Source organism: Leptonychotes weddellii, chromosome 4 (assembly GCF_054177405.1).
Source record: "Leptonychotes weddellii isolate Sample4059 chromosome 4, ASM5417740v2, whole genome shotgun sequence".
In the NCBI taxonomy this organism is placed as follows: Eukaryota; Metazoa; Chordata; class Mammalia; order Carnivora; family Phocidae; genus Leptonychotes; species Leptonychotes weddellii.
The window spans coordinates 114,332,075-114,358,977 of record NC_138372.1 but is presented as its reverse complement, the minus strand read 5'-3'; the positions used below and the strand labels follow the sequence as shown (position 1 = coordinate 114,358,977).

Sequence of the window (26,903 nt, the reverse complement as noted above, 5' to 3'; positions counted from 1 at the left end):
TTTTTAAAGATTTTATTTATTTATTTGACAGAGAGAGACACAGCGAGACAGGGAACACAAGCAGAGGGAGTGGGAGAGGGAGAAGCAGGCTTCCCGCAGAGCGGGGAGCCCGATATGGGGCTCGATCCCAGGACCCTGGGACCATGACCTGAGCCGAAGGCAGACGCTTAACGACTGAGCCACCCAGGCGCCCCAACTGGAAGATTTCTAAGACTCCTTCCAATTTCGACATTCTCTGACTCTAGACCTGTGGTTCTTAACTTTGTTAACAAATACAGATGCCTTGGTCTCACCTTTAGACCTATTCATCTGATTGATTTGGGGGGAGGCTATACGTTGATATTTTCTTTTTTTTTTTTCTTTAGAGAGGAGTGGGGCACAGAGAGAGGGAGAGGGGCACGGGGAGAGGGAGAGGGGCACAGGGAGAGAGAGAGGGAGAACCTTAAGCAGGCTCCACGCCCAGTGCGAAGCCCAATGTGGGGCTCGATCTCACAACCCTGAGATCATGACCTGAGCCGAAACCAAAAGTTGGACGCTTAATGACTGAGCCACCCAGGAGCCCCAACATCGATATTTTCCAAAGCTGCCCAGGTGATTCTAGGGTGCAGCCAGAATGGAGCCTCACTGATGTGTGTTCTTTGTTGAGCCAAAGTCTTTTCAGATAGATGTTGAGATTTGCGCGCATGCGCGCGCATGCGTGCATGCATGTGTGTGTGTGTGTCATATATAAATCTGTACGTAATGTGCTTGGGGGTGTAACGCCAGCTGAGAGAGTGGTGGGAATTCATACTCAGCCTCATATTAATTCAGGAACACAGAAGTAATGCAAACACATATGTCCACGCTGTCTTAATTAGTCCCTGCTGGTTGCTCTGTTCACAAAGTGAGGAAGTATTGCCAAATGTCTGGGATTTCAGCCCATTTTAATTCCCTGTTGGCTTCATAGGAGTGAAAAAGCAGGTAAGATGGCCCGGAACAGAAATACCACCCAACATTCACACATTGCCTTATAATTCATCTAGCACTTTACATATATGATATCACAGAACCCTTACAAGACTGAGATTAATTTTCTTAGCTTTAGGGATAGAAAACCTGAGACTCTTAAGAATCCAGTCTCTAAACACACAACTAAAAAGTAGCAGATGCCAATATTCTAATCCAAACTTTGTGATGTCGTATTTCTCTTTTCTTCATTTACCTCCGTCATGCATCCACACTGACCCTGCCAAACAATCCTTCGGTGACCAGGTATGGGGGTATGGTTGGATGGGGGAAATACATGACCCCTTTGGGGGTTAAAAGTGAAGAGAATGGGGCTGATAGTGTGGGTTTTTCCTCTATATCCCATACAGAGTCAAACCAAAGAGAAGACTGTATTGTCTTTGAATGCAGGCAGTTAACCTTGGTCAGAGGAAGAGACACAGGGCACAGGCCAGGTGTGAAATCAGTGTCAAGGGAAGAGATTAGATTAGAGTTAATTCTAGCCTTAACTGATGTCTTGATCCAGAAAAAACAATCTCATTATTCTGGACTTTTTTTTTTCCTTTTTTAAAGTCACTGATATTGTAACTAAAAAGATAATCTTCAAAGTAGCCAGATAGAAAAAGCAAAAGGCCAAAACATAAAGATTCTGTAGAACACAACAGAGCTATCAGGTTTGACCCACAGATTCTATAACTGACTTGAAGAGCCTCAAAATTTTCTGGAAGTTCTTGGATTTTTAAGCTACGGTTTGAGCATCACCTATAGAAAGAAATAGCCATCTGGGGTACAGTGTAATTCTCTGTTCTAATAATTCAGGCACTTCTAAAAGAAATTGTTGCTAACATTTTCATATATCCATGTGATATAATCTAAATTCAGACAGATTCACATCGAAATAAAGCAGCAGAGGAGAATCCCAGGGAACCAGATATTAAAGCATTTTGTGGGGGCAAAACAAGTTTAGAAAAACATGAAAAAGCAAAGTGAAGTTCTTAACATAGTTATAGCATTTAGCACAAGAGTGAAGAGCTTCTGCCAAAGTGCCATAATCTCGTTAATACTACATTTGCCCTTTAGGACATGTATTAAAATTTCAGGGCAAACCATATGGAGAGGTTTGCAAAATTGTATACTGAAAGGTAGGCAGTGTACCTTATTCTCAAATGGCTGTAATGCTTGCCACTTAGAAGGCTAAAATAGTAACAAAATCACCAATTTGCAGGAGATATATTTAACGCCAAACATTTCCAACTCTCAAATAAAAGTAAATTAGTCTATTGAGGCTGGCTCGTAAAAATCATTTTAGAACTACAAAACAATTCTGAGGTTTTAGTCATAATAATACTTAGAGCTTCCTTAAGAAGGATTTGAAGACATCATATTAAAATATAATGAATATGTCTAAGCTTCTCCACTAAACACTTGAAAATTAAGACTTCCTAGTATGCCACGAAGGCCTGGTTTTATCCCTTCCTTCAATAACCGCCCTCCCCACCTTTTTCTATTTCAAAGGAATCCCTGAGCACAAAAAATCATGAGGAAATGCAGAAAGTATGAGGATCAAGTTGTTTATTGTGAATGTTTGTTCAATAAGCTAGATACTGTATCACGAGTATAAATGTGTGACGCCCTACATTTGTGAGGCCATTTTAATAATAACTGCACTATCCATTTCATGTGCCTGATACCCTGCACTGCTATTGGCTAATTGTGTGGATATCTTGAGGTCGGATAAGTTAAAGAGAAAAAAAGACTCACAAAGATGTGAACTTCTCTTTGCCTCGTTAACGTAACTTACCTTGGAAGGCAGCAAGTGGCCCGAGTTTTTGAATCCTATGATCCTATAACTCATTTGGATCCCAGCTCTACACTCACCAGCTGCCCATTTATAAATGGGACAACAATGCCTACCTCACTGGATGGATGTGAGGCTTAAACTGAGCTAATACATATCAAACTCCACGTACAGTGCTTTATATAAGACAAAAGCGTAATAACTATTATTTTTCACTTTCCTTCAACTTTGTTTCAATGACTTAGGCAGTTCCTCTCTCATGTTGATACAATACTTCTTTTAGCTAGCATAGATGCCAATCAAGAGTGTTTAAAATAGTTAAGTGTTCATATGTTCTCACTTTCCTTAGAAACAGGCCTGTGTTAATTCATCACATGGTATTTCTTTAGTTCTTATTAATAATAGTTGGTGTTCTGGGTAGTCCTTAATTCTATAGTAATATTTCTTTTTTTTAAAAAAAGATGTATTTATTTACTTGAGAGAGGAGTGGGTAAGGGCAGGAGGACAGAGGGAGAAACTCAAGCAGACTCCCCATCGAGTGCGGAGCCCAACATGGGGCTTGATTCCACAACCCCAAGATCATGACCTCCCCCCAAATCAACAGTCAGATACTCAACCCACTGAGACACCCAGGCACCCCATCTGTAGTAATATTTCTATTAATAAAAAGAATTCATTCTAATGAAATAGATGATGTCAGAAATTTTGTGAGCAGAAGTAGAAACAATAAAACACAATATGGCTTCCCTTTTCACTTCCCAATCTTGATCATAGATTCTATCCTCCTCTGTGGGTTAGATCACATCGGACTTTAGTACAGGATAGGAAGACTCCATCATGTCTCTTGGGTGGTTCACTGCCCAGAGGCTCAGCATCTACCCCTGCTCTTGACTAAGTAGCCTCTTGACCCTTCTTGATAACCAGTTAACAGGAATCCGAGGGCTGGTGGCTACTCCTCAGATGGAACCAAGTTTCTGATCTTTCTAACCTGACTACCCATTTCACATGTCCAATATGTTGAACTGGTGTTGGCTAGTTGGGTGGATCTCTAGCACTCTCTGAGGACACCATCTTTTTTTCACTGAAGGAAGCCCAAGCAGTGATGAGGAGGCCCAGCTTAGACCAGTTAGATAATTCTGTCAGAGGATAGCTGTCACAGTGAGGGCTCCATGACCACAATGAAAAGCTTATTTACACATAAATGTACATTATTTTATATGTTGAAATTGTTAAAATTAGAAGTGTAGAAGCATGTGACCTGTGGTGAAGACAAGCCATGTCACTCACCTGCCCAGGCTGTTCACAGGCTGTCTGGTACCTGGCCTGCTGGCACAATTCTTTGACCCTCTCATATTTGGGCAAGTGATTTGACTGTTGGATATTCTTGCTGGATTCTTCTTTCTTACGTAAAAACTTCCTTTGACAGAAAAGAAGAAGTTTCTGATGTGAGAAATGATTTGATTTACCCACCCAGCATCTTTTGCCTTTTCTCTTTTTCTCCCCTGTGGCATGACTCCACATTCTTCAAATGGCATGAAATAGATGGTAAGATCTTATCCACAGGAGCTCAACATTTGCTGAGTCCTTTGTGAAAATTATAACCCGGGCACTATGAAGAATGATTATCTCCCTTAAAGCATTAATTTCAAAACTTTGGGCATGAATGTTTAGCTTTACAGTCATACAAATGCTTTTCTCTCAATGTGTGTATGGAAAAAACTGAGACAATGAGGATTATGAATCAAAAGGGGAAACCCAGAAGGGATTCTGGAAATGACAGTCTCATATATTTGTGTTTAAAACTGGGAAAGGCACTTAAGGAAAGGAAGGAGAAAGGAGAGGGCCAGGAAGGACTTGGGAAGGAAGGCTGAGAAGGTCAATGGACTGGTCCGATTCTGACCCTGAGGTCGAAAAAGCAACGGTAAGGGCTTTGGCCCCGCCGTATGAGAACTTATGTTTAACAATTCTGATGCAGCAGTCATTACTGTGTTGGTCAGTGGAGCATGAGTAGCAAACCCTTCAATCCTGTGACTAGGCTTATGAAATCTGCATGCTTAGTAAACCTGAATAAGGGGGAAAAATACCCAGCAGGGAGAGCTGCCCACTAGGCCTGGTTCCCAGAAGCGCCCCAGGAACCAGTAATTACCCTCTTTCCACGAGGAATGTATCACGCCAAATTCTGGCTTTCTTGTTTGTTCGAAACCTGAAAGCAAAATAATAATATTTACTGTTGGCATCTGGACATTTTTCCACATGGATCTGTGCTCACAGTTTATTTAAAGAAACACCTCTCACTTCCCGCAGACCAAGACTGCATCTCCATCAATACACTGTTCACAAACAGCCGCGACAGTCTCGGATTGCTGTGATTCTCCTGGGCAGGGCATACTTTGCCTCCACAGCTTTCGGCTGCTGGCTGGCTCTGGGTGCCGGGGTGCTTGGGGCTGGCTGAGGGAAAGCAAATTGACACACCTGTTACCCGGCTTTTCCAGGTCCAGAAGTTTGAGGACGGACTTGCCGTCCACATCGGGAGGCGTGTCGAGCCCAGCGATGTCCAGGATCGTCGGGGCCAGGTCGATGTTGAGAACGATCTGTGGGACTCTGCAAAGGGACAGGAGGTTAGGCCCCAGATCTAGCACCAGTGAGGTTAGCACGGAGGACCACTTTCTCCACACCGAGACTCATCGGCCTTCGACCTTCTCCCCCTCTATCTTAGTCTTTCACGCATAAAACCGTCTAACCTAGATCAGACAATTCCCACAGTGTTTCCAATGAGCTGAAGAGACATAATAACCTTCTTCCAGGAAACCCTTCTACTAACATCACCTTCTCCCCTCTTCCAGGATGTAGTGCAATGGAACAGCAGAGGCAGCGCCTGGACGAGGTTCAGAACATCCAGGTTCTGGGCCCCAACGAATCCATTTCCAGAATCGGGGACTCTGAGAGAGGCACGTGTGCTGTGCTAAGCTTCTTCTGTGTTAGATCAGAAGTCAGGGCTGGGGGCGCCTGGGTGGCTCCGTGGGTTAAGTGTCTGCCTTTGGGTCAGGTTGTGACCTCAGGGTCCTGGGATCGGGCCCACGTGGGGCTCCCCGCTCAGGGGGGAGTCTGCTTCTCCCTCTGCCCCTTTCCCTGCTCGTGCTGGCACGCCCCCCATAGATAAATAAAATCTTAAAAAAAAAAAAAGAAGAAGACGTCTCGGCTCGATGCTCCTTAAGGGCCATTCCAGATTTGGAATTCCACTTGCATTCTTTTCTTCAACTCTTTCCTTAACTGTTTCACGTACACGACCTTATTTTACACAGAATATTGTGATGTGGCCGGCAGGGCATGTAAAACTCATTTTATAACGGGAAAAGAGAGCTGCATTGGGAGGTAGTGACTTGTCTAAGGTGGCAGGAATAGAACGCCAGTCCTTTAGGCCTTTTTTCTTCTAAAAGAAAATCATGCTTTTTAAAATTTTATTTTCTTTAAAAAATTACTTTAGTAATAATTAAAAAAAAAAAAACCAACTAAAGGCAGGCACTGGTTGTTTTTTTTTTTTAAAAGACAGTGTTTGTCTGATTCAAAGAAGTACAGATGATGTGTCCCTAATGATCACATTCTGTCTGTGTGCACAGGCCATGGGATGGGGATTCTGATGTTTTAGCTTTACAGTCATTGTAAATTAGTCATTGATAGTTAATTTTCCTTTCTCTTTAAATAGTATACTTTAGTTAATTTAGTGTGTGGTAGGGGAAAAAAACAAGGTTTTCATTTTCTAAATTACCAGCCTCCACCTACATACACCCTTTTCTGTTTTGGATGAAAAGAAACCAGACCCTGAGATTGGTAATCGAATTATCTCAGATATACATGAGCCACGGCAACCGAATGTTGCAAGCAGGGAAATACGTACATGGATCCTGGTTCTACACTTGGACCACGAATAAAGAAAGGCACACGGATATCAAAGTCATATGGCATGGATTTCCCCTTGACCAGTCCAAACTGCCCAATATGGTAACCGTGGTCGGCGGTGTAAATGATGTAAGTGTTCTCCAGCTCCCCCGTCTCCACGAGCATATTATACAGCTGAAATACAACGGAGACAAAATGGGCAAGATGACAATAGTGTTGCTGTGATTTCCCCTGAAATTCTTCCCCATTATTTTTTAAAGGCAAGAGTCACTTTAACAAGGCTAAGAAACATGGTCACTATCTACGTTTTCTAGTTGCTTACAATCCTGGAGGGGAAAAGTCTAATAATGGAGTAATGTAACTCATTTGAATCTGGCACATTGTTCTTAAAGGTTTTGTGCACCTATTTAAAAACAAAAACAAAAACAAAACAAACTCCACAAAACAGCCTCTACCACCTAACTTATAGGTTTTATTTTGAAAAATCCATTGTTAAAGCAAATTTTATCACCACTTTTTATACAGTTATCAAGGTTAAGAACAGGCTGCTTTGGAGCCTGATCCAACTGAATCCAGCCTTTAGGCAAGTTTTGTTTGGCTTCTGTGGCTTTTTTTAAAATTCAGGATATTTCAAATAAAATGCTTGTATTTCTGGTTTCCTTTGAAAAGTCAGAAGATCTCATGATATTGGGTCTATTTTCCTACATGGCAAAAATTAGCTGGAGCCAAGTAGTTGCTCCTTGTTATAGATGTGGGCATTTAAAGTTCACCATAATCCCCACCATGCCCTGTCGCTTTATATGAGACCAGCTTTAGGTATTTACATTATTCGCCTGATTCTTGAAGGTATTTGTGAGTGTAGCTCTTGACTTATGGTGTTTTGATTTTTATCTCCTCTTTGCCGCTGGCTCCAAAGAACCAAGCCTGGAGAGGTAATAGAAGGGGTCAAGATAAGGGAAGGAAGATAAAGTCACTCAACACACACTCACGTACACATATTCACACACACGGGCTCTCTCCCTCTCTTAAAAACAGCAACAACAAAACAAAGACAGAATTAGCAAGAATGGATCTACACTAAGGAAGCTGGACCAAAACCTGTCACTGAGGCAAGTTCGTGTGCTTACCCTTTCCACAGAATCGTCCACTGACATCAAAGTCTGAAGCCTTTTGCGATGTAGAACGTTTGTAAATTCCATGTGGATGGGCAGCATGGGTCCCGTGTACTGCATAATCCAGTGCTTATCCATATTTGGTGCATAGTTATAACTAGGGGTTCTGAAAATATCCAGAAAGGATTCTTACTAAATGTATTTTTAGTCAGTTAGAGAAATATCTCAAGTTCCAGGTAATTTAGACATTGCTATTTTTTTCTCCCATGTGTCTTCTATGTTTATAAGAAGAGCTAAAATCCTCACTACCCCAAATATCACACATCCCCTAAAGGCATATGGATTCAGATTTATAAAACCAAGACAGACAGCTAAAAAGGTAATTAGTGCAAGTTCATTTGGATTCATTGAAGAAAATGTGTAAAAAGACATTAAGGTGATCATGGTATTGTAACACCTACAGATAAAATTCAGTAATACAGAAGGGAATGTTTTCATGGTGATGTTAACTCATAAAATTTGGTAGTTAATAGGGCTATTAGGTAGAGTCACAAATATGTGGAATAATGATGAATCATAATTTCAACATATTTTTTTTCTCTAATCTCTAGTCTATGAGTTTTTCTCATTCCTAACCTTGTATATAGATACCATTAATTTAATAGGATATGCTGGAATTAAAACCAAGTCTACTTCTGCAATATACATGCTTATCAATAAAGCTATTCTTTTTATAGACAATTCAATACAGGTGCAGAGCACAATTTTTGTTAACTACAGGGAGGTGGGTCCTATTCCTCTCGGACATGTGGGTTCAAGCCTGTATTTAATTTATCACAGAAACTCAAGTGGTGTCTCATACGTTCTACTGGGGGCCCACAAAATATGTTGCCTTCTTTTTGAAATCTAACCCAAATCCCTTGACCATTAGATGCTGCCACTTCATACTCCTAAAGTACATGTCTATGCTAGAGTAATTCTCACACTGAGAATTATCTATTTATATTTGACATCTCCTCCAGACTACAACGTATTTGACCCTTCTCCTTAGATGTTATTAAGCATGTAGAAGTTGTTTAATATTAAAAACTTAGTATTTACCATGTGTTGGGTATTGTGTTGTTTTGTATACATTAACTCATTTAATTATCTCTGCTGTTCTTGGAAATCGGTTTATCATTCCCATTTTAAAGACTGATTTATTTATTTTTATTTATTTATTCGACAGAGAGACACAGCGAGAGAGGGAACACAAGCAGGGGGAGTGGGAAAGAGAGAAGCAGGCTTCCCGCTGAGTGGAGAGCCTGATGCAGGGCTCGATCCCAGGACCCTGGGATCATGACCTGAGCCGAAGGCAGACGCTTAATGACTGAGCCACCCAGGCGCCCCTCATTCCCATTTTAGAGCTGAGAAAACTGAGGCTTAGCAAAGTTAAGTAACTTCCTCAGATGAACAAAGTTACTAGGTGGTAGATCCAGGACTCAATTCCAAAGCCCATTTGTTCTAACAAAATGAAAGAAGAGGGAAGTGTGGGGTGCTTCCTATGTCTCAGACCACTTTTCATAGGAACCACAACTTCACAAGTAACTGGTCTCGCAGAATAAGCAACAATCTATGTTGGTTGAGAAATCTGATAGCCAGTGTCTGCTCTGGGGAGGGTCCTATCAGTGAAAAATGGTGGATAATGACAAGGATAGGTGACCCTGTGCCATCAACTAGGGAAATAGGGGTGCCTGGGTGGCTCAGTTGGTTAAGCATCCAACTCTTGATTTTGGCTCATGTCATGATCTCAGGGTCCTTTTGCTTGGGTTTCTCCCTACCCGCCCCCCCACCCCCACCCCAGCTTGCTCTCTCTCTAAAATAAAAATAAATTAAAAATAAATAAAATCTTAAAAAAGCAAAAACAAAAACACCCTAGAGAAACAGTCACTGTGAGCCCGGTGAATTCAGGGGCATTGACCACGTACTACTCCTCTGGTTTGCACGAGAGCAAATCTCCCTCAGGGTAAACCCGGAGTTTCTGAGCTACGTGATTGTACACTGGGCTATTTCCACGCATGCTGAACTATATAAATGCTGCCTGTTGTTATATTTTTTCTTCTGCCAGTGCATTTGCAGGACCTCTCTTTTGATAGTTGAAAATGCTCTTTTGGTACCATTGAGCTTCTTGGCACAAAAGAAGGTCACATCATACCCTAATGATCAGTATGGATGCTGGTTAACTAGCAGAAATACAACAGCATAAATACCAATATAATATTGAGCACAGAAGACCCTGTACCTAAAACTGTATAAAGGGGCAGATTTGCAGAGTAGGAAAAGCAGGTGTGGTTCACTTTGCTCATCTGTAAACGGGGATAATAGTATCTTTCTTAAAAAGCTCTTTTGAGGAACAACAAATCTCTGTCTATCTATCATCTATCTCTCCATCTATCACCTATTTATTATCTATCTCTATATCACTTAAAAGTGCCTAGAACAGAGGCACATGAGTCTCCTACATAAGCCAATAAACAAATACATTCTATATAAATGTCTGGGTTGAAAAATCCTGTCGCATTAAAAACCAAACAAGCTCTTCAGGTATCACCTGCCATTCTTTTTTTTTTTTTTTTAAAGATTTTATTTATTTATTTGACAGAGAAAGACACAGCGAGAGAGGGAACACAAACGGGGGGGAGTGGGAGAGGGAGACGCAGACTCCCTGCCGAGCAGGGAGCCCGATGTGGGACTCGATCCCGGGACTCCAGGATCATGACCTGAGCCGAAGGCAGTCGCTTAACCAACTGAGCCACCCAGGCGCCCTCACCTGCCATTCTTTTTAAGAGAAACTTTCAACATAAACTTTCTTCTGCTTACCCAGTAAATGGCTCATGAACCACTTTGTCCCATGTTTTTGGCCTGAAAGTGTTCCTCATATCTAAGCGTGAACACGGGCGGAATCATCCTCTTCAATCTCAGGAGCTCGTGCAGTAGGAAAGAATGTAAGCCCTGTTTCTTATTCTTCACGCAGCATGTCGTGGTACAAACAGGATTAGATTGAAAGGCTGAGGAGGATGAGAGTGGGGGCTTCTAAACCCCATCGGAGAGGGATTTTCACCCGTGGGGGTGGCTAGAGGTCAGAAAAATATAGCAAGTGGGCCATGAAAGGTCCCCTAACTATTTACTGATACGTGCCCTGAAAAAGAATATGGCTATAAAAGATTACACAGGGTTTCTTTATAATACCTAAACATCTTCCTCTTACTGCCTTTGATGTTGGTTTGCCTTAATTTTAAAATAAATTGAGTTGACTTTTTTAAAGCCACAAAACCTCAACACAAATAAAAATTAACAATAGGGAACCGAAACGAAGGCTCACAGCGGGCAAATGATATCTTCTACCAGCTACCTTGATGAGCTTGGCATAGCTCCACCTCACTTTGAGGAACGGGGAAGGTCGCAGCAAATTACAAGCCTCAAAATTGGACTCCCGGATTTACAGAATGACATATGTGAAATCTGGCTTATAGTAAAAGGGAGAGTTCAGGTCTGTTGTCAAAGCTGTCCTTCCCCACCCCCAACCGCCTCCCCTCCCCTTAATTTCTCCAAGTGGGAGCTGACCCCCAGCTCTGGGGCTGAAATCCCAGGTGGAATCTCAGCAAGGGGCAAGGAGTGGGGGTATGCATTTGCCTTTTAAAGGAAGACAGACTGCCCCTGCTTCCCACAGAACAGCAGCTGTTCGGGGACCTGCAGGTGGAAGGTTGGGGGTCGCTGGGATTGACAATGTTGTTGAAAAGTGATCTTTTGCCAAAGACCTGTGGTTGCCTCCTGCTGGGGTCTGCCAAATTCCTGGAAGATGCAGCCTTCTGTCTCCCAGTGATAATTAAGGCTTGCTTCCCTAAGAATTGACTCACAATGACTCAAACAGGGCCTGGGGCCCTCAGCTACAAGAGCAGCCACTGAAAGTAGCAGCTAACTGTTTTGGGGAGAAGTGGAAAATCACACGTCCCATTGTTTCAGAATGTTTGGGGATTAGAACTGAAATCTCATCCCAGCCCTGTTACTAGTGTGTGATCTCGGGCAACTTTTTTTCCTCTAAGCCTCTGTTTCTTCATCTGTATAATGGGAATAACGACTTCAGAGCTTTGGGAAGGTTTAAGGAGATTTCAGTGACTCCAGAGAACAAATCCACATATTCATACCCATCCGCACAGGGAGCTGGGAAAGATCTCATCATTTAATAGCTCTTTGGATTGCTGTGGCAACCCTGAGGACACCCTATTCCCATTTTACAAATGAGAAAGTAAAGTGTACAGAGGCGGCTCAGAAATTCTGTCCTGGGGCCGGAGTGTCTTCTATGACATCACAACGACCAGAGTCCTGCACCACAGTCCCCAAGAAGTGCCTCAAAATCCCAGGCATTCAAAGATCTGATACATACATTCCTTTCTCTCAAATCTAAGTCCTAAAATCCTTAGCCTTCGTCCTGATTGAAAATATTAGCCTTTTCTGCTTCCCGTTCAAGTGCCTCCCACCAGCTGCCCAAAGTCTGCTTTTGCTGACAGCACAAGATAAAGTCGGACCCTCCAAGGCAAACTGGATGCATCAGCGAAAAGACAGATAACACTGGCTCTTTGCTTGAAAACTGAGAGGACAGATGACTAAATTGTCGTTTTTAAGTTTCTGTTGCTTAAAAAAAAAAAAAAATCCACGTTGGGGTTACAGTTGCATGTGCCTGATCTGGTAAGACTCCTTGTTGTCCGTCCCGAGAAGGATTTTACCCAGTAACTGTGCGTTCCAGGCTTACACTCTCCCCGAAACACAGACTGTTCTCATAGTTAAAAATGTTAACTTCTCCCCGGTGAGGCTTCTCTTCTCTGCTTGTTGCTTTTTCTCCATGTTTGGATTTATTGCTCAGCACTAGATCACAGATCCTTTCGACCACACATTTGTGACTTCAGCCTCTGCCATCAATGCTCTTTGGGCTTTGATTCTCTCTCCTCTACTGCTTATTGGCATAAGGACAATACGAATCGTGAAAATCAATAATGTCACCTTTCTTTTTGATGGGTGGGTATTTGGGGAGAATAATTCTCACTGGAAGAGAAGTGGTTTTAAGAAATGCATGTGTTGTCCATTAAATCCATATTCAGGGAATTGCAAAGAACTTAGCAGTTCATTTTTACTGCTGATGGCCTTTGCTGTCACCCAGTGAAAAGAAAGACGTTTCTAGTGTTTTATATCTGAACATGTGTTTTCTTCATTTGTTATTTAGTGTTGGACAACAACAAAAACTCTAATGATCTAACTCTTAAAGGGTATTGGTAGCAGGACCGTCATTCTGTAAGAAATGAAATAGGTTTCAATTCCCAGAATAAGCCAGTTATAGAGATTTAAGACACACACTCAAAGCATTAAATTGGAAATTCTATACTTAATCTCCCAAGCCACACCATCTCAGCTTTCACTCAAATTGAACTTATTTAATTGACTTTGTAGAGATATTCCCCACCTGAGTTCAAATGTCTTTAGGTAAGGTAACATTTGAACGCACGCAGAATAATATCAAATGATCTTGATTATAGATACCGCAGGAAACTAAATTAAAAAAGTCTTCTAAGATGCTGCAAACTCCAGCGGAATTGTGCAAACACACACACGGAAGCCACTTCTAATATTAACTGTAACTGTGAAGAGTACTGAGCAAGCCGGGGGGCAGTGCAAAGATCACCTAGGGCCAAGAGAACAGAGTTTTGACTCCAGCTTTGTCCCTATCTACTTACGTTAACCTGGGCAAAGCCTTTTGGGTTTTTAATTTTTTTTTTTTTTTAAATAGAGTTTGGGCCTTCATTTTTCAATCTAAAAATTTATGGCATTAGATGATCTCTAGGTGTCCTTTAATTCGTAAAACCGACTGCTTAAATATTTTTATGCCATTAAAACATGTTTTGATGTCACCTGGGTGGTGGGGTTAACACGCTTATTCATTTGCTAAACAAAAAAGTATCTGGCAAGGGATAGGGCAGGAGCCATGCTCCCCAGGCACCAGAGGCAGAGATGTAACACTTGGCCCTGCCTTCCGGAAAGAGCTCTCTTGCCTAACTCCAGGGCCCCGCATTCACACAGTATCCTGTGTGAATGCTGCCCCCTGGAGGTGTGCAGTTTGACTTCAAGGGTCTGGGTAAACAGCCAGAGCCATGGGATACGCAGGTCAATGATAGAAGAACAAAGTGGGAACACAGGAAGGAGCAATGAGTTCTGCCCAAATTAAAGATTTTTATGGAGAATTTAAAATTCTCTCATTTTCAAAAGCACTTTCTTTTATGGATCTGTGGAAAAAATGAAGTGAGAATGTGCAAATTCTTCTAAGGAAAAACCTTTCTTTTCAAGTTCGGACAACAAAGATGTTTCAAAAACTTTGTTCTGAGGCTTACGCAGAGGTAGTTGTCCCTTTAACGTACTACCTCATCCCCAAACTGCACTTTTAGACGGATTCTCGCAAGTTAGTGGACCTGGATTGTTCTACCAAGATTTTAGATTTCACTTGAACCGTGTTTGTGTGTTCACACACATTTCCAGGGATGGGGAGAAAGAACTGATGAACTGGAACAACAACAACAAAATTTTCAGTTGATAGGGGGACGGTTGGTAGGAAGGTGATGGGGGAGTCTCTTAGCTTCCCCCAGAATCATCGGGTAGGTAAATGGAATCTCCTTTCCTGTCACTACTGCACGTTATCACATCGTGGCGGCCAGGAGAGACAAGCTATGTCATTGCGAGAGGGAGGGTACAGCAGTACCATGAGGATCCTGGGATGTAATTTACTGAAAAGCACAGTAGGGTCTTCACCATAGGGAAGAGCTTTACGATAGGGATTACTATGTGTGATGTTATGATGGAGGCTCCCTCAGATATCACCGAGGCCGAGAACAGCCGAGCTGCTTCTGATTAAACAGTGCCAAACAGTCACGAGGGGTCCATATCCGTCCCCATTCTGAGTCGCTTGGCAAAACCTCCAGCCTCGTGTGTAAAGCCAGCAAGCCAGTGTTGGCCCGGCTTTCTTCCTTTGTTGGGAATGGAAAGCGCCGTGGAAACACGATGCGTTCGCCCCAGTTGGAGAGGGCTAGGTGACTACCACCTGAGGCCACACGAAAGGCATCCGGATACTGCGTGACCACCAAGGGAGGCGACCTCAAGGAACGTGTTCACGTTACTTGCTTCTCCGAACAGGGGAGAGTCTATAGCCTCTCACTGTTTGCAGAGGGCTTGCCAAACATTTCTGCAAAGTACTTAACTTCCTACATCCCTTTGCTCGAATGTGTGGCTAATGTTTTCGCTAAGGAACTCGGCCATTCAGGAGCTCCGTGCGCCACAATTAGCCGCCTGTCTTCATCTGTCTCTCTCCTTTTGTCCACAGACTGAACTGTGGACCTGTGCAGTCACTCACAGTGACAAGAACCGCACACGGGCTCTCGCCGGCCCCCTTGTCCAGCGAGCGACAGCCAGGGAGGCCTGGACAACTAAGATGCAGACAACTCAGGCCTTCTGAGGCCCGCGGGAGACACAGCGGCTCTCTCCATGCTGCGGGCACCAAAGCCCAAGGCTTAGCAGCGAATAGAAGCTGAAGCGCCGGACCAACCGCATGGATTTTCATTTTCTAGAGCTGAGGGTGTTCTCCTCACTGGCACTTGCTCGCAGCACACATTTTGCACCTAGAAAAGATACCACGGCCCAGATTGGTGCTTATCCTGTCTGGGTTTTTAGAATGGCCAGGTGCGAGAGGCTCTTCCCAATGTGAGTCTTAGCTCGTCAAGAGCTTCGTCACATCACAATGGACACGTATCGATCTGTCATTTCTTCAGCTGCTTCCCCTCAACATGAAGTTGAGCCAAATGAAACTGCACTTTTTGTGGGTCAAGAAAGATGGAATCAAGAAAGAGCAGCTTTATATTGTTCATCTCAATAGAAAGGATCACTAGGAATCAGCATCTATGAAGTGGCTTTTATGTCCCAGGCCCTATGTGGGGACTTGAACGATGCTTTCTCTCTTAATTTTTGTTCACGACACCGTGTCAAGGTGCTAGCATTATCCCCATTTAGCAGATGAGACAATGGAGGCTCCTAGAGGTTAAAAAAAATTGCCCAGGGGCTTAGTAGAACAGATGAAAAAGGAACCCTTGCTTGTTTGTCTCAAAGGCCTAAATACTTTTCACTCTGCCATGGGTAGATTTTGTTTTACAGAGTCACCAGTAATGCACACAGGTGGTTCACGTGAACTCAAAAGGAATAACCGAAACAATGACCGAGTTATATATTATGTTCCTACCCCACCAAATGACCTCTGGTGACTCTCTGCTTACAGTGATGTACAAATTCATTCAAGTCCTCAAAATTCTGCTAGTTTCCCTTTCTAGCTTTATCCCTTATTGCCTTCCTTGCGCTCCATTCTCCTAGGTCACATCTCAGATCGCCTCACTTAACGTGGCGGCCACTTTGTCCACGCTGCATTTTCTTCCTGAAACCATCCACCCGGTCTGTAGAATCAGCTTCAGAAATGGTACCCATTCTTTGAAGCCCACTCTGAATGTCTGCTGGTCCACGACTTTTCCGTGTTCCCCTAAAAGATGTGAATGCCTCTTTCTCCAAACTTCCATAGCCCCTTGAAGGCCTGCCCTAGTACTTACGCCTTCTGCTCCCACTGGTGCTATGGCTATTTGGACACTTGCCCATCCTCTCCCTAGAGTAGGGGTTGGGGGCAAACTCATCCTGTAAAGGATCAGAGAGCAAATATTTGGGGCGTTGCAGGCCCTACTGTATCTGCCACAACTGCTCTGCGGTTGAATTGTGAAAGCAGCCGCAGATAACACATAAAGAAATGAATATGGCTGTATTTCAATAAAATTTTATTAACAAAAGCTGGCGGCAAGCTGATTTTGGCCCCAGCATGCCAATCCGTCTTTGCTCACTGGGTCCCGACTGGGAGCAATTGTGTCTTCCTCATGCCTTTCGTCCCAGCTGTACTGTTTAGCGCCACTCATAAATGTTTGTGGAATCAAATAGAATTTTTAATTGCTGGGCTCAGAGATACTGTTGTTTAGTTATCACAAAGGCCCTGAGAAGTCTGCAGGTTCCTCTCCTCCTACAGTTGTCTGTGCATGCCACTGAGCTGTCAGAACCTCTTGACCTGCGGCTGATTTTTCTGCCGGCTCAGGACCTTGCCCAGAAGCTTCAAAGGCAGGCTGACTTCTAAGGAGCCATAAAACACCCCATTTTGTCAGTCCCCTCTCCTGAACCTCGGGAAAACACCAGCAAGGTTTACAGTTATAGCAAGCCACCTTAGGCTGAGCATCTGCCAATGAGACAAGAGAACTGACACAGAGTGATTTTTCTGACTCAAAAGGAAAGAGAAAGGTGGGTCCCAGGGCAGGGAAGAAGACTGCAAAGACCTTTCTCTTTCACTGAGCCAGCGGGTTACTAAGTCTGTAAGTGATCTCTCATGGAGAGCCCCTCGCCACTCGTGGGCTTCGCTCATGAATGTAGTTGCATGGTTATATGTAGGTAGATCTTCAGAGGCCTGTATATCCATCCACAGCGTTCTTTCCAAAACACAGCGGCTCACCCAGACCACATTCCCCAGGCGCTGGGGCAGCCTGCTTTCTTTGTTGACAATAGTTTATGTATTGAGACGCTTCCATCCTTCCATCCTACTGGGCGTGTTCAGCAGGGTATCTGTCCTGGTTTTATAGTTACTGTTAGTTCCTGTCCTCAGTCAGCTCTGACCTCCTTCCTTCTGTCTAAATCTCTCGATACGATAGAGATGACCTGAATACCACTGGCCAAAAACCAGCAGCTTGTTAGTTATAAAATTAAAAAGTAAGAATATAAGGAAAGGTTCTTTCCTTATAAGATATGTAATGACCAGCAACTACAGCGTCTTTGGTATGTCTCTCTTCTCATAAATAAATACATTTACTCTATTTTCTTTCTGTCTGGGATTGTGGCTGGGAAATCAGTGTGGGTGAGAAGAGATGATACTTGAGCATAAACAGATTAAGAACTAATTTTGGAGGTTTAGTGATGAAGGAAACATACCAATTCCCTGGTCCCTACCTGTCTGATGGCCGATCCTTCCGCAGACACAGAGCCAACTGCTCTGTAGGGAAGGCTGCATGTTATTGCAAAGGATGGGAAGGAAGCGAGTCAATAGAGTAAAAAACAAAATCATGTTCTTTGCTGCCAAGGCATCCGGACGTTTCTACTCTTGGCTAGTGAGAGTTATCGGCGTAACAGGGCTCTCTGCTCTCTGCCTCGGTCCCCCCACACCATCAGCCCCCTCCCCTGGGCCTCCCCTCCCCTCCTTACCAAGGCTCCTCCCTCTCAAAAAGAAACATCAGGTTATTTTAAAACCGTGACCTGAGAAGGCCTCTAGGGCAAGCCCATGCAAGCTGCTTTCTGCAGCAATCCTAATTGCACATCTGCAGCAAAGCTGCCCCCAGTATCCGCCTAGAAGACAGACCCATGTTTCTACAACCAGACCAGGGGGCACCACTCTGCTGCTATGAGGAGTATACCATTTGATCGTTATTTTTATGAGATCATGCTCAGGAATATCATGTAAGACAAATGAAGGGAATGCCTGATACAAATTTCCCCCATTCACCCTACGTGCTTCTCTTCCTTTCCATTTAGCTACTTAAAAAGGTTGGAAATGTGATTCCTAATCACACCACTAGACCAGGTCCTTTATGCCAGGCCCCGTGGCCAGCTTGCCCCGTGGGCTCATGGCAGGAGCCGGTTGGTTTACCTGCCTCTGGAGACATGGCGTGGAAGGAAATGGGGTGAGGGAGAGGACGGAGGTGGGGAGCAAAGGAAAGGCCCGTGTTCAGCAGGTCCCAGAACTGACGTTATTACTCACATGTGTTGGGAAGCATTGGGGTACAGTTTTGAAAACTGTGGGGCCGAGTCCTCGGGGCCGTGGGGCGCAGCGTGGCTGATCACCATCATAATGGGCCTATGGGGATACATTCTCTTAGACATTTTGAAGTAATTAATGCTCTCGTTAGTGATTAAGTCTGTGAAGTAGTCCTGAAACATACATTTGACACAAAACAAAAATTACAAAAGGTGACATTCATCAGATCACATTTGAATACTTCTTTCTTCAGAAGCATCTCACTGAGTGAAGGTATAAGGTCTAAAGCAGGAAGGAAGATGATACTTCCCAAAGCAGCAAAACATCTTCTGTAACAGACAAAATCAGTTGCCAGTTACTTTCTAGGGTGGCTAGCTTGGTAACATGCAAAAATTGTATTTTGAGTAAGGTACAACTTAGCAATTAAGAAAGAAAAAAAGTCCAGTCCTGTTTGCCCAAGATAATGATCAGATCTGGCAATCCAAATGCTAGAACCCATGAAACACCGGATACATATTTCATTCTTAGGTTTCATTGATGTAATTCGTTGACAAAAAATTTAATTACTTCAAGGGCAGGAAACACCCACGCCCACTACAAATTCACAGTTGCAGAACACATACACACACACACACGCGCACACACGCACATGCACAAACAAAAGAAAAGGTCTTTTCTTTAAATTCAAAATTCACCTGTGGGAATTATACATTAATTGCTAATGAAAGCCATAGCCAAAATCTGGGTGCACATGGAAAAGCTGCAATATTTTATCAATTAATTCACTTGAAACACTAAATATGGGGAGCATTTGATTTCCTGCAGATTATACTGTTAATTGCACAACTAAAATGATACAGCTGCTGGGATTTGAGCCTGACTTGTTAATAAAATGATCCAAGCTGCAGTCTGAGGGACTGATGCAACTCTGTAAGGGGGAAGGAAGAAATGGAATGAAAAGGAGCGATGAAAACTTAAATTAAACCACCTGCTTCCTCTAAGTGGGTATCGTTGGCCTGGAGCTCCAGTACAAAGTTTATTCAGAAAGTGCCCAGGCAGCATTCACAGTGTCAGAGGCTCCCAGGCATGACTAATCACATGTAGATTCAGGGACCAACACAGCTGCAAAAGCAGTGCCCAAGGGAGGAAATCTGTGTCACATGTCACTGTGAGGACAACTCCACAGGCCATCACCTTCTTCCATGGGAGTGTCTGTTTCATTCCTTTTCTCACCAAAAAAAAAAGCCAGATATTCTTTCCGGACACAGTTGTCTTTGACACTTAATCAGCTGTGATAATGGGCAAGTTACGCTAATTTTAGTCTTTGGAGGGATTCTTGATTACTTTGCTCTCCTTAGGACAACAGGGAAAGAAAGGTTAATAGCTTGAACAAGGAGCATGAAAGCATCCCCACAGATAAAAAATGATAGCGGTGACAATTAGCGCACTTTGTAGGACATTGCTCAAATCTGCCTCCAAGGTCCCCGCCAGCTCTCAACTTTGTTGAGTCTGGAATCCTATTAGCAATGTTTGTGAATTCATTTGCATTCATTGTTTTCTGAAGGGGACGAAAGAGCGAGACTACAACACCTTATCTCCCACCAAGCTCCTCGAGCCCAAATCGGGCCAAGCATAAAGGCAGCACTGTGCCAAAATTAAATCAAGTTCCCTCTCTCTGATTTCTACCAATGGCTCTTTCGTAGTGATCTACGCTAGATAGAGCAGATTGTCGGCTTCTTTTAGATAAGTGAGGAAGAGCTGGGCATGGCTAGAAGGGAAGAGGTATTTTAGGCTAATTAGCAGGCTAAATTCGAAGGTATTTTCCCCTTCACTCTTGTCGTCTGAAACTTGTTTTATTTTTGGTTGGCAATCACAAAACCTTTGTGAATTTTAGAAAGTCTAATCTGGGATGGATTTGTTAGAGACACGGAGGGACGTGTCGATTTCAGTTTCTATGAACTGATTTGGAAATCCGGGGATTGACGGCCCCAGGGACTTTTGTGGACTCTCGTTCCTGTGGGGCCGATGTCCTTGTCACATATCAATGCTTGGTCAGACAGGAGGAAAAGCGAAGAATGTGGTTTCCCCGACCTTCGATAATTGCGCTTGTCTGCTCTAAACCTGAAGCCACAGACAAAATGCACTTTTACGCCAGTGAAAAGCGAAATGGTACAAGATGAACATTTGATTATGTGGACAAATCCTCTAGGGAGTAGAAAAAAAAAAAATCACAAGTCCGAGTGGAGGCATCTATGATTTTCTTGATGATACTTCATCAAAGGCTGATTGCCTTTCATCCTAATGAGGGAAAAAAGAATCACTATTCAAAGTCAGTGTTCCTTGAAAATCTTTTTCTTGCCTGGAGTTTAAAATTACCTTAAAATTTCTCATTCTAACATTGTGAGAACATAGAAAGCCAATCTCGTGGATAAGTTAACTCACTGAAAATGGCTTTTCCCCATTATGCACAAAGTAAATTGATGCAGCGTAAAAGTGGCTGAAAATTACCTTTGCATAATCAAATCCATGCTTTTCTTTGATGCCATTACGACAAACAGTGTAATTATAGAAACGAGAATTCTTGATTAATCCAAGCCATTCTCGCCATCCAGGAGGGATGTAGCTGCCATTATATTCATTGAGGTATTTTCCAAAAAAGGCTGCAAAGGGAAAAAAAGGGATTAGTTTCTCATATGAAATGATTAATCACAAATAAATGCATAAATGCATAAGTATGAAATTAGGATTTGAAAAAGGGGCAGTAAAACAAAAGTAAACGTTGGTAACGCCAAAATAATAGTGTAATAGCCTGATCCTTTGGCAAAGTGACACACGGACATTTTCCTTTTGAATAAATAAACGTAGTACCCATGTACATGGATTATAGCGCAATAAAATCACCATAGTGATCATGGTACTCGGGGTGCATCTGTTTCTTGTGGTTCTGCTAGAATAAAAGCAGAATGTACCCTTTTGTTAAGTTGATGTAACAGTCAGAGAAGTAGCCAGTGGAAATGTGGAATGCTGTCTCTGGGCACATAGTTGGGGGGGTGGTGCTGAAAGTTCAGTCTTGGTGAGAAAGTAAGTTTTCCAACTTACTATTTGAGAGTTATAAATTATAAAAACCCTATAGAAAAGTTTGTCTTTGTGTTTGCATATCCAGAATACAAATTTTCCAAGTCAAGGAGCCATGGTAAACTCCCGTGTCTTCAGCACATGGTAAGGGTTTTTATGTCACACATATTTTATGGCATTGGTGTTCACATTATGTATATTTTAGGAATGTGTCTATTATTGATAAGAAAAAATTCTGGTGACACAGAATTACTATGCAGATGACTAACTTTCATAGACTCATAGTCTAAGAGAAGTACATGGGACACAGACACTCTACTGCTCATCGACGAGGCCCCTGGAGGGACTTCACATTTGTAACTTTGGCATGTCCCACCTAAGGAAGGCCACTGGGCAACAGAGCTTACTGATCCTTTCAGAGGGAAACTTTGGATTTGGATTTGGTCCTCTGCCAAAGAGGACGAGAAGAGATGGGCAAAGAGGAGAGAGTAGGGCAGGTTGGGGTTTCGGGAACAAAATGGGTTAGATCTTGAAGTCAAATACCTTGTAACTATCAGAAGGGTAGCCAAAAATGTATTGTCGGCACACTTTTGAGAAAGAGGGTACTATTACTTTTCTTTCTTTTTTTTTTTTGATATGTTCACTTACTTTATTTATTTTTTTTTTAAAGATTTTATTTATTTATTCATGAGAGACAGAGAGAGAGAGGCAGAGGGAGAAGCAGGCTCCCAAGGAGCAGAGAGCCCGATGCGGGACTCGATCCCAGGACCTGAGCCGAAGGCAGATGCTTAACCATCTGAGCCACCCAGGCGCCCTGTTCACTTACTTTAATCACACTGCATACACCATGTTATCACCGCAGAATGCAAATTCAGGTTAGACAAGAGAGCTTCACAAGTGCAATAGAGCATTCTGGAGTATACCAAAGTTTGTGTGTCATGGCTGACCAAATCACCTTGCCGATAAATCATTAACCACTTCAATTACAGGTAATGTGTCAACATTTATGATTCTTACAGAGAAAATAAACAAACTGCATACATTTAAGAAGTGTTTCTCCTTTACCTTTGCATTAGCACTTAAAATCCACGCTTCTATTTCAAGATGACATTCAAAAGTTATTCTGATACCACAGCGGCGTAACTCTAACTCTGCAATTACAGAAAAGCCAAACTGGGATCCAGAGGTGAAGGTATTCTCATGTTTACATGCATGATTCTGAGACATACCCTACTTCTAAGAGGCTGTTACCAGATTTTTAGGTTTGGTTTAAACACACACACATTTTCATTTGTGGGGAAAGTGGAGAATGTTGTATTCCATGCACTGTTCGAATGGGTTCTTTAAGAGCCAACCAGCCCTCCAAACTGCAGGATTCAATCAGTCTGCAAGACAAGGAAGGTACTATTTCTAATAGTTGTAATCTCACCAGGAAGGCAGGCATAAACAAGCACTATTCTGGGTAACCTAGATGGTTGGTCACCCTAGTAGCCATATACGTAGCCTTCCCCTTAAGTAGAAAGGAGCAAAGAAATTTTTATATGTGTATATGTAGGTGTGTGTGTGTGTACGTGTGTGTGTTGCACACACACACACTTATACCTACACATCTATGCATATGTAGTACACACATGCGTGCAAGCTTTAATTTTTCTGATTTTTAAAGGGCTGCCATCTTTTGTTTTAGGGAGAAACTATGGCTAATCCGATGCCTTCCATGTCAAAGCCACTGTGTATCTTCACTAAGCTGGCTTCACAAGTGTCTCCACTTACACACACGAAGAAAGATAGTTCCTGGACTACAGGCCTGGTAAGATGAAAACAGATCCCAGAATCAGGCACTTTATCAGTATCGCCCTTAAAGCACACATTTCTGAATCTCAGCATTGTCCATGGTACATCGTTTCTGTGTCTTGACGGGCTAGCTAGCTCGCTTTCATCCTGATACACAGCTACACGTAGGATACGTTTTCCTCACTCTTAATAGGCTTGTCTGGAACAGAATGAATCCTTTGCCCTTCCGAGTGCACGTCTCTCCTCAGATACCCTTTTCTTCTCTGAGTGTCATAGTCATCTTCCTGGTTGACCAGGCTCAGCACCCCAGAGCCTTCCCCGGTTCACCTGCTCCTTTGGTCTCCTTGCTGAGCAAGCGCCACCACCTGAAGATTCTACGTGGATAATAGCTCTCGAACCTGCCCCTCTTTCTCCGATTACTCGATGCCCCTCATGAATGCTCACAGTCTCCTGCCAGAGCCCCTACCCAGCCTCCCGGGTCTTTCCACTCTTAGTGCCACCTTCCTGAAGACCGGCTCTGGTGACATGACCCCATTGTCACAATCGTGGATGGACCCCCCCTCAAGTTTCATTTGATAGAATCAAGTTTCACTTGATAGCATGTCATGCAAGGCCACCTTTGGATCTGGACAAAATCCCTCTATTTCCAATCCCAGCCTGCATTTCTGTTTATTTGTCCCTCTCTCCGGAGAGTGTGTTTTCTCCATTTGCTCTGGTTTTCACCTCTTACAGCCTTTGCCTGTGCTAGCTCCCTCATCTCCCCGATGTGTATCAGGGCTAGACCAGGTGCCCTTCTGATCCCAGTCTTTACCCAGTCCCACAGCAATTTGTCTCTGTGGCTCTGTGGCTCGAATGCCATCTTCCCTTCCTTCCTTGTGCTATAGTCCTGCTCGTATGTAAGGTAATCCCCCTTAGCCTGCAAGGCTGTGAGGGTGAACTCCGCCTTTGCCTCATCTCTATACTCCCCCTGCTCCCCATCCTTGCACATAGCCTAGGGGCTTCATAGGTTTTGTTTCCTGCACTGGGGCTCATGGGCCTCCACGTATTCTGGGGATTCTACAAGTTCTAGACTGATGGTTTCACTGGAATTATTAGTGGCTGAAGTTGCTATTTCTGATGAGATTTATTTTCTTTGAAGAGTTCACTCAAGTCCGAGAAACACAGCGATGTTTATTTGTTGAATGAGTGTTTATATGTTGAGTCTGCAAATGAGTAAATCCATCAGGTGGTCAGTTGGCCAAGCGCCCACTGCTTGATTACTCTGCCAGGCCCCAGAGCAGACTGATGTGCGTGGGACTAAGTGTTAGAGGATCTCAGGTCGGCTAGGACTCAGGATTTTTCCCTCTGAGCTGACTATGTGCAGTAGGAATTCTAATGAGGGGTTCTCGTCTTCAGAGACCAACCCTCTTTAGAATCACAGAGAACCACAAGATGATTTTCCTTTCTGACAAAAGGTAATAATGACTTTGAGTCAGAGGCAGCACACGAGGGTCACACCCCGCCAACATGACTTCAGAAGGGGACTATTTCCAGGAACTTTGCACTTAATAACCTCAGGCCCTGCTCTTTCTTTTGGTCTGCTCCTCATCCCCAGGGCCCCCCCCCCCCCCCCACTTTTCTCTCCTTTCGTCTTAAAAGCAGCAGAAGAGTACAGTGGTTTGGAATATAGACCCGGAAGCCGGCCTGCCTGGGTTTAAAACCTGGCCGTGCTGTTTGCTAGCTATACGCCCACAGGCAAGTCACTTGGCCTCTCTTCACCTCCAGTTCTCCCATCTGTAAAACCATGAGGATGATAATAAGAACAGTGGTAGGGTTGTTGTGAGAATCCAATGAAGTAAAACATATGTAAAGCGCTTCGAACAGTGCCTGGCACCTAACAAGGGCTTATTAAATACCGCTGCTGCCTGTATTATTATTAGCCGCACCATTACCATCATCCTCCCAACCCTGTGTCCTGATCTGAAGTACTTTACCATTCTGCAGTAGGACGTCTTGTCTGAGTTCTGTACTTGGGCGTCTGAAAACATTTTTCGAGAGGTTACATCTTTTTCTCCCCAGTCAGACTTATTTTGTGGCAACCAATTCCCATTTGGCTTACATTTCCCTGCTTCATTAGTTTTTAGATTTTTCCTTTTTCTGCCACATTCAGTTTTGTTCTCCGTTTTTCCCTCTGGGGGCAGCCATGACAGGTCTTTCCTGCCTCATTGTTGTCCTTGTTTGGTTTTTTAGCGCTGCTTTCCACCCATTGCCATGGCTATCGCCCCTCCCTTAATCCTCCCCTTACAAACTCTTCCTTCGAGTCTCTTAATAGTCCTTGTTACTGGCTTCAGAACTCCCTCCAGGTTTTCAGTGTCTTTGTGCTAATGGAGTGTAAAATATGTACTCAGGATTCCAGATGTGCCCTCACCCATCACACTCGTTCCAAGAGAGACCAGGACCTCATGCGTCACCACGCGGCTCCCCTGGTGCTGTTGGCTTCAAGTTCCTCTGGCCTTTCTTGTTGCCTCGTAACATTGAGACTCATTTGTAATCACCCCTGGCCTCTTTCAACATTGTGCTTCCTGGCAGCGCTCTGCAATTGATTATCTGGGCTTCTAATTATTTTCCTCCAGATGTATTAAATCTCTTTCTCCCTCCCTAAGGTGAATTTCGTTTTCTTGCCCATAATGCCATTCTATTAGGTGTAGTACGAAGTTTTTCTTATCCTTTGGCACTGGCAATTCAGTCGATTTACTACTATGGGAATATATCTCGAACACACCATCTACCTGTCCTTCTCTATCATTCTCTTCTCTGAGACACCATTAAACACTTCCCTTTATGGCTACTTAAGAAGGTGGTAGGGGGGTCAGGTGACAGGGAGAAAGAACAGAAAGACCTGATTATAATTACTGTTGACTTTAGGCCATGCTACTTCTGTCCAGGACTATCTGTTGTTACATAATACTTTAAAAAAATTTCCCTTCAAATCTTTTGAAACAAAGGCCTTTCAGTCAGCAATAGGAACTATCCAAAGATTTCTGATGCTGTGGAGAAGTTAAATCTTATTTAATGTAACAAATGATACACTAATTGAGCTCTTACTCAATCAATTGTCATTGATAGGCTTGGGGTCACAGGATTTTACTGGTAGTAACTGACAAACTAACAATATACATAATTTTGAACCAAGTTAAAACTATAATTCCCCAACTAGACTGTAAGTCTAATGAAGACAGGGATCTTTCTTTATATGTCTTCATATCCCAGCATTTAATGTAATTCCAGGTATATGTAGTTCAACGAATGTATGGTAACATAAATAAATTTTGTAAAAGAAAAAGACATGAAAGCAGAAAATTGATTCCTT

The 26,903-nt window shown here is 43.2% G+C and overlaps 1 protein-coding gene across 7 annotated transcripts in view; it reads right to left on the bottom strand.

The window, feature by feature from the left end:
• Positions 1-26,903, bottom strand: part of SULF1 (sulfatase 1) — a 176,555-nt gene that overhangs the window by 36,830 nt on the left and 112,822 nt on the right. For all 7 annotated transcript variants that reach the window (XM_081816094.1, XM_031026344.2, XM_081816089.1 and 4 more), the window contains 7 exons: positions 21,194-21,345; positions 18,689-18,858; positions 7,807-7,957; positions 6,678-6,853; positions 5,255-5,383; positions 4,929-4,985; positions 4,070-4,199 (listed from right to left, as the gene is read on the bottom strand). In XM_081816094.1, the coding sequence (XP_081672220.1) occupies positions 4,070-4,199; positions 4,929-4,985; positions 5,255-5,383; positions 6,678-6,853; positions 7,807-7,957; positions 18,689-18,858; positions 21,194-21,345 (965 nt within the window). The remainder of the gene's footprint in view (positions 1-4,069; positions 4,200-4,928; positions 4,986-5,254; positions 5,384-6,677; positions 6,854-7,806; positions 7,958-18,688; positions 18,859-21,193; positions 21,346-26,903) is intronic.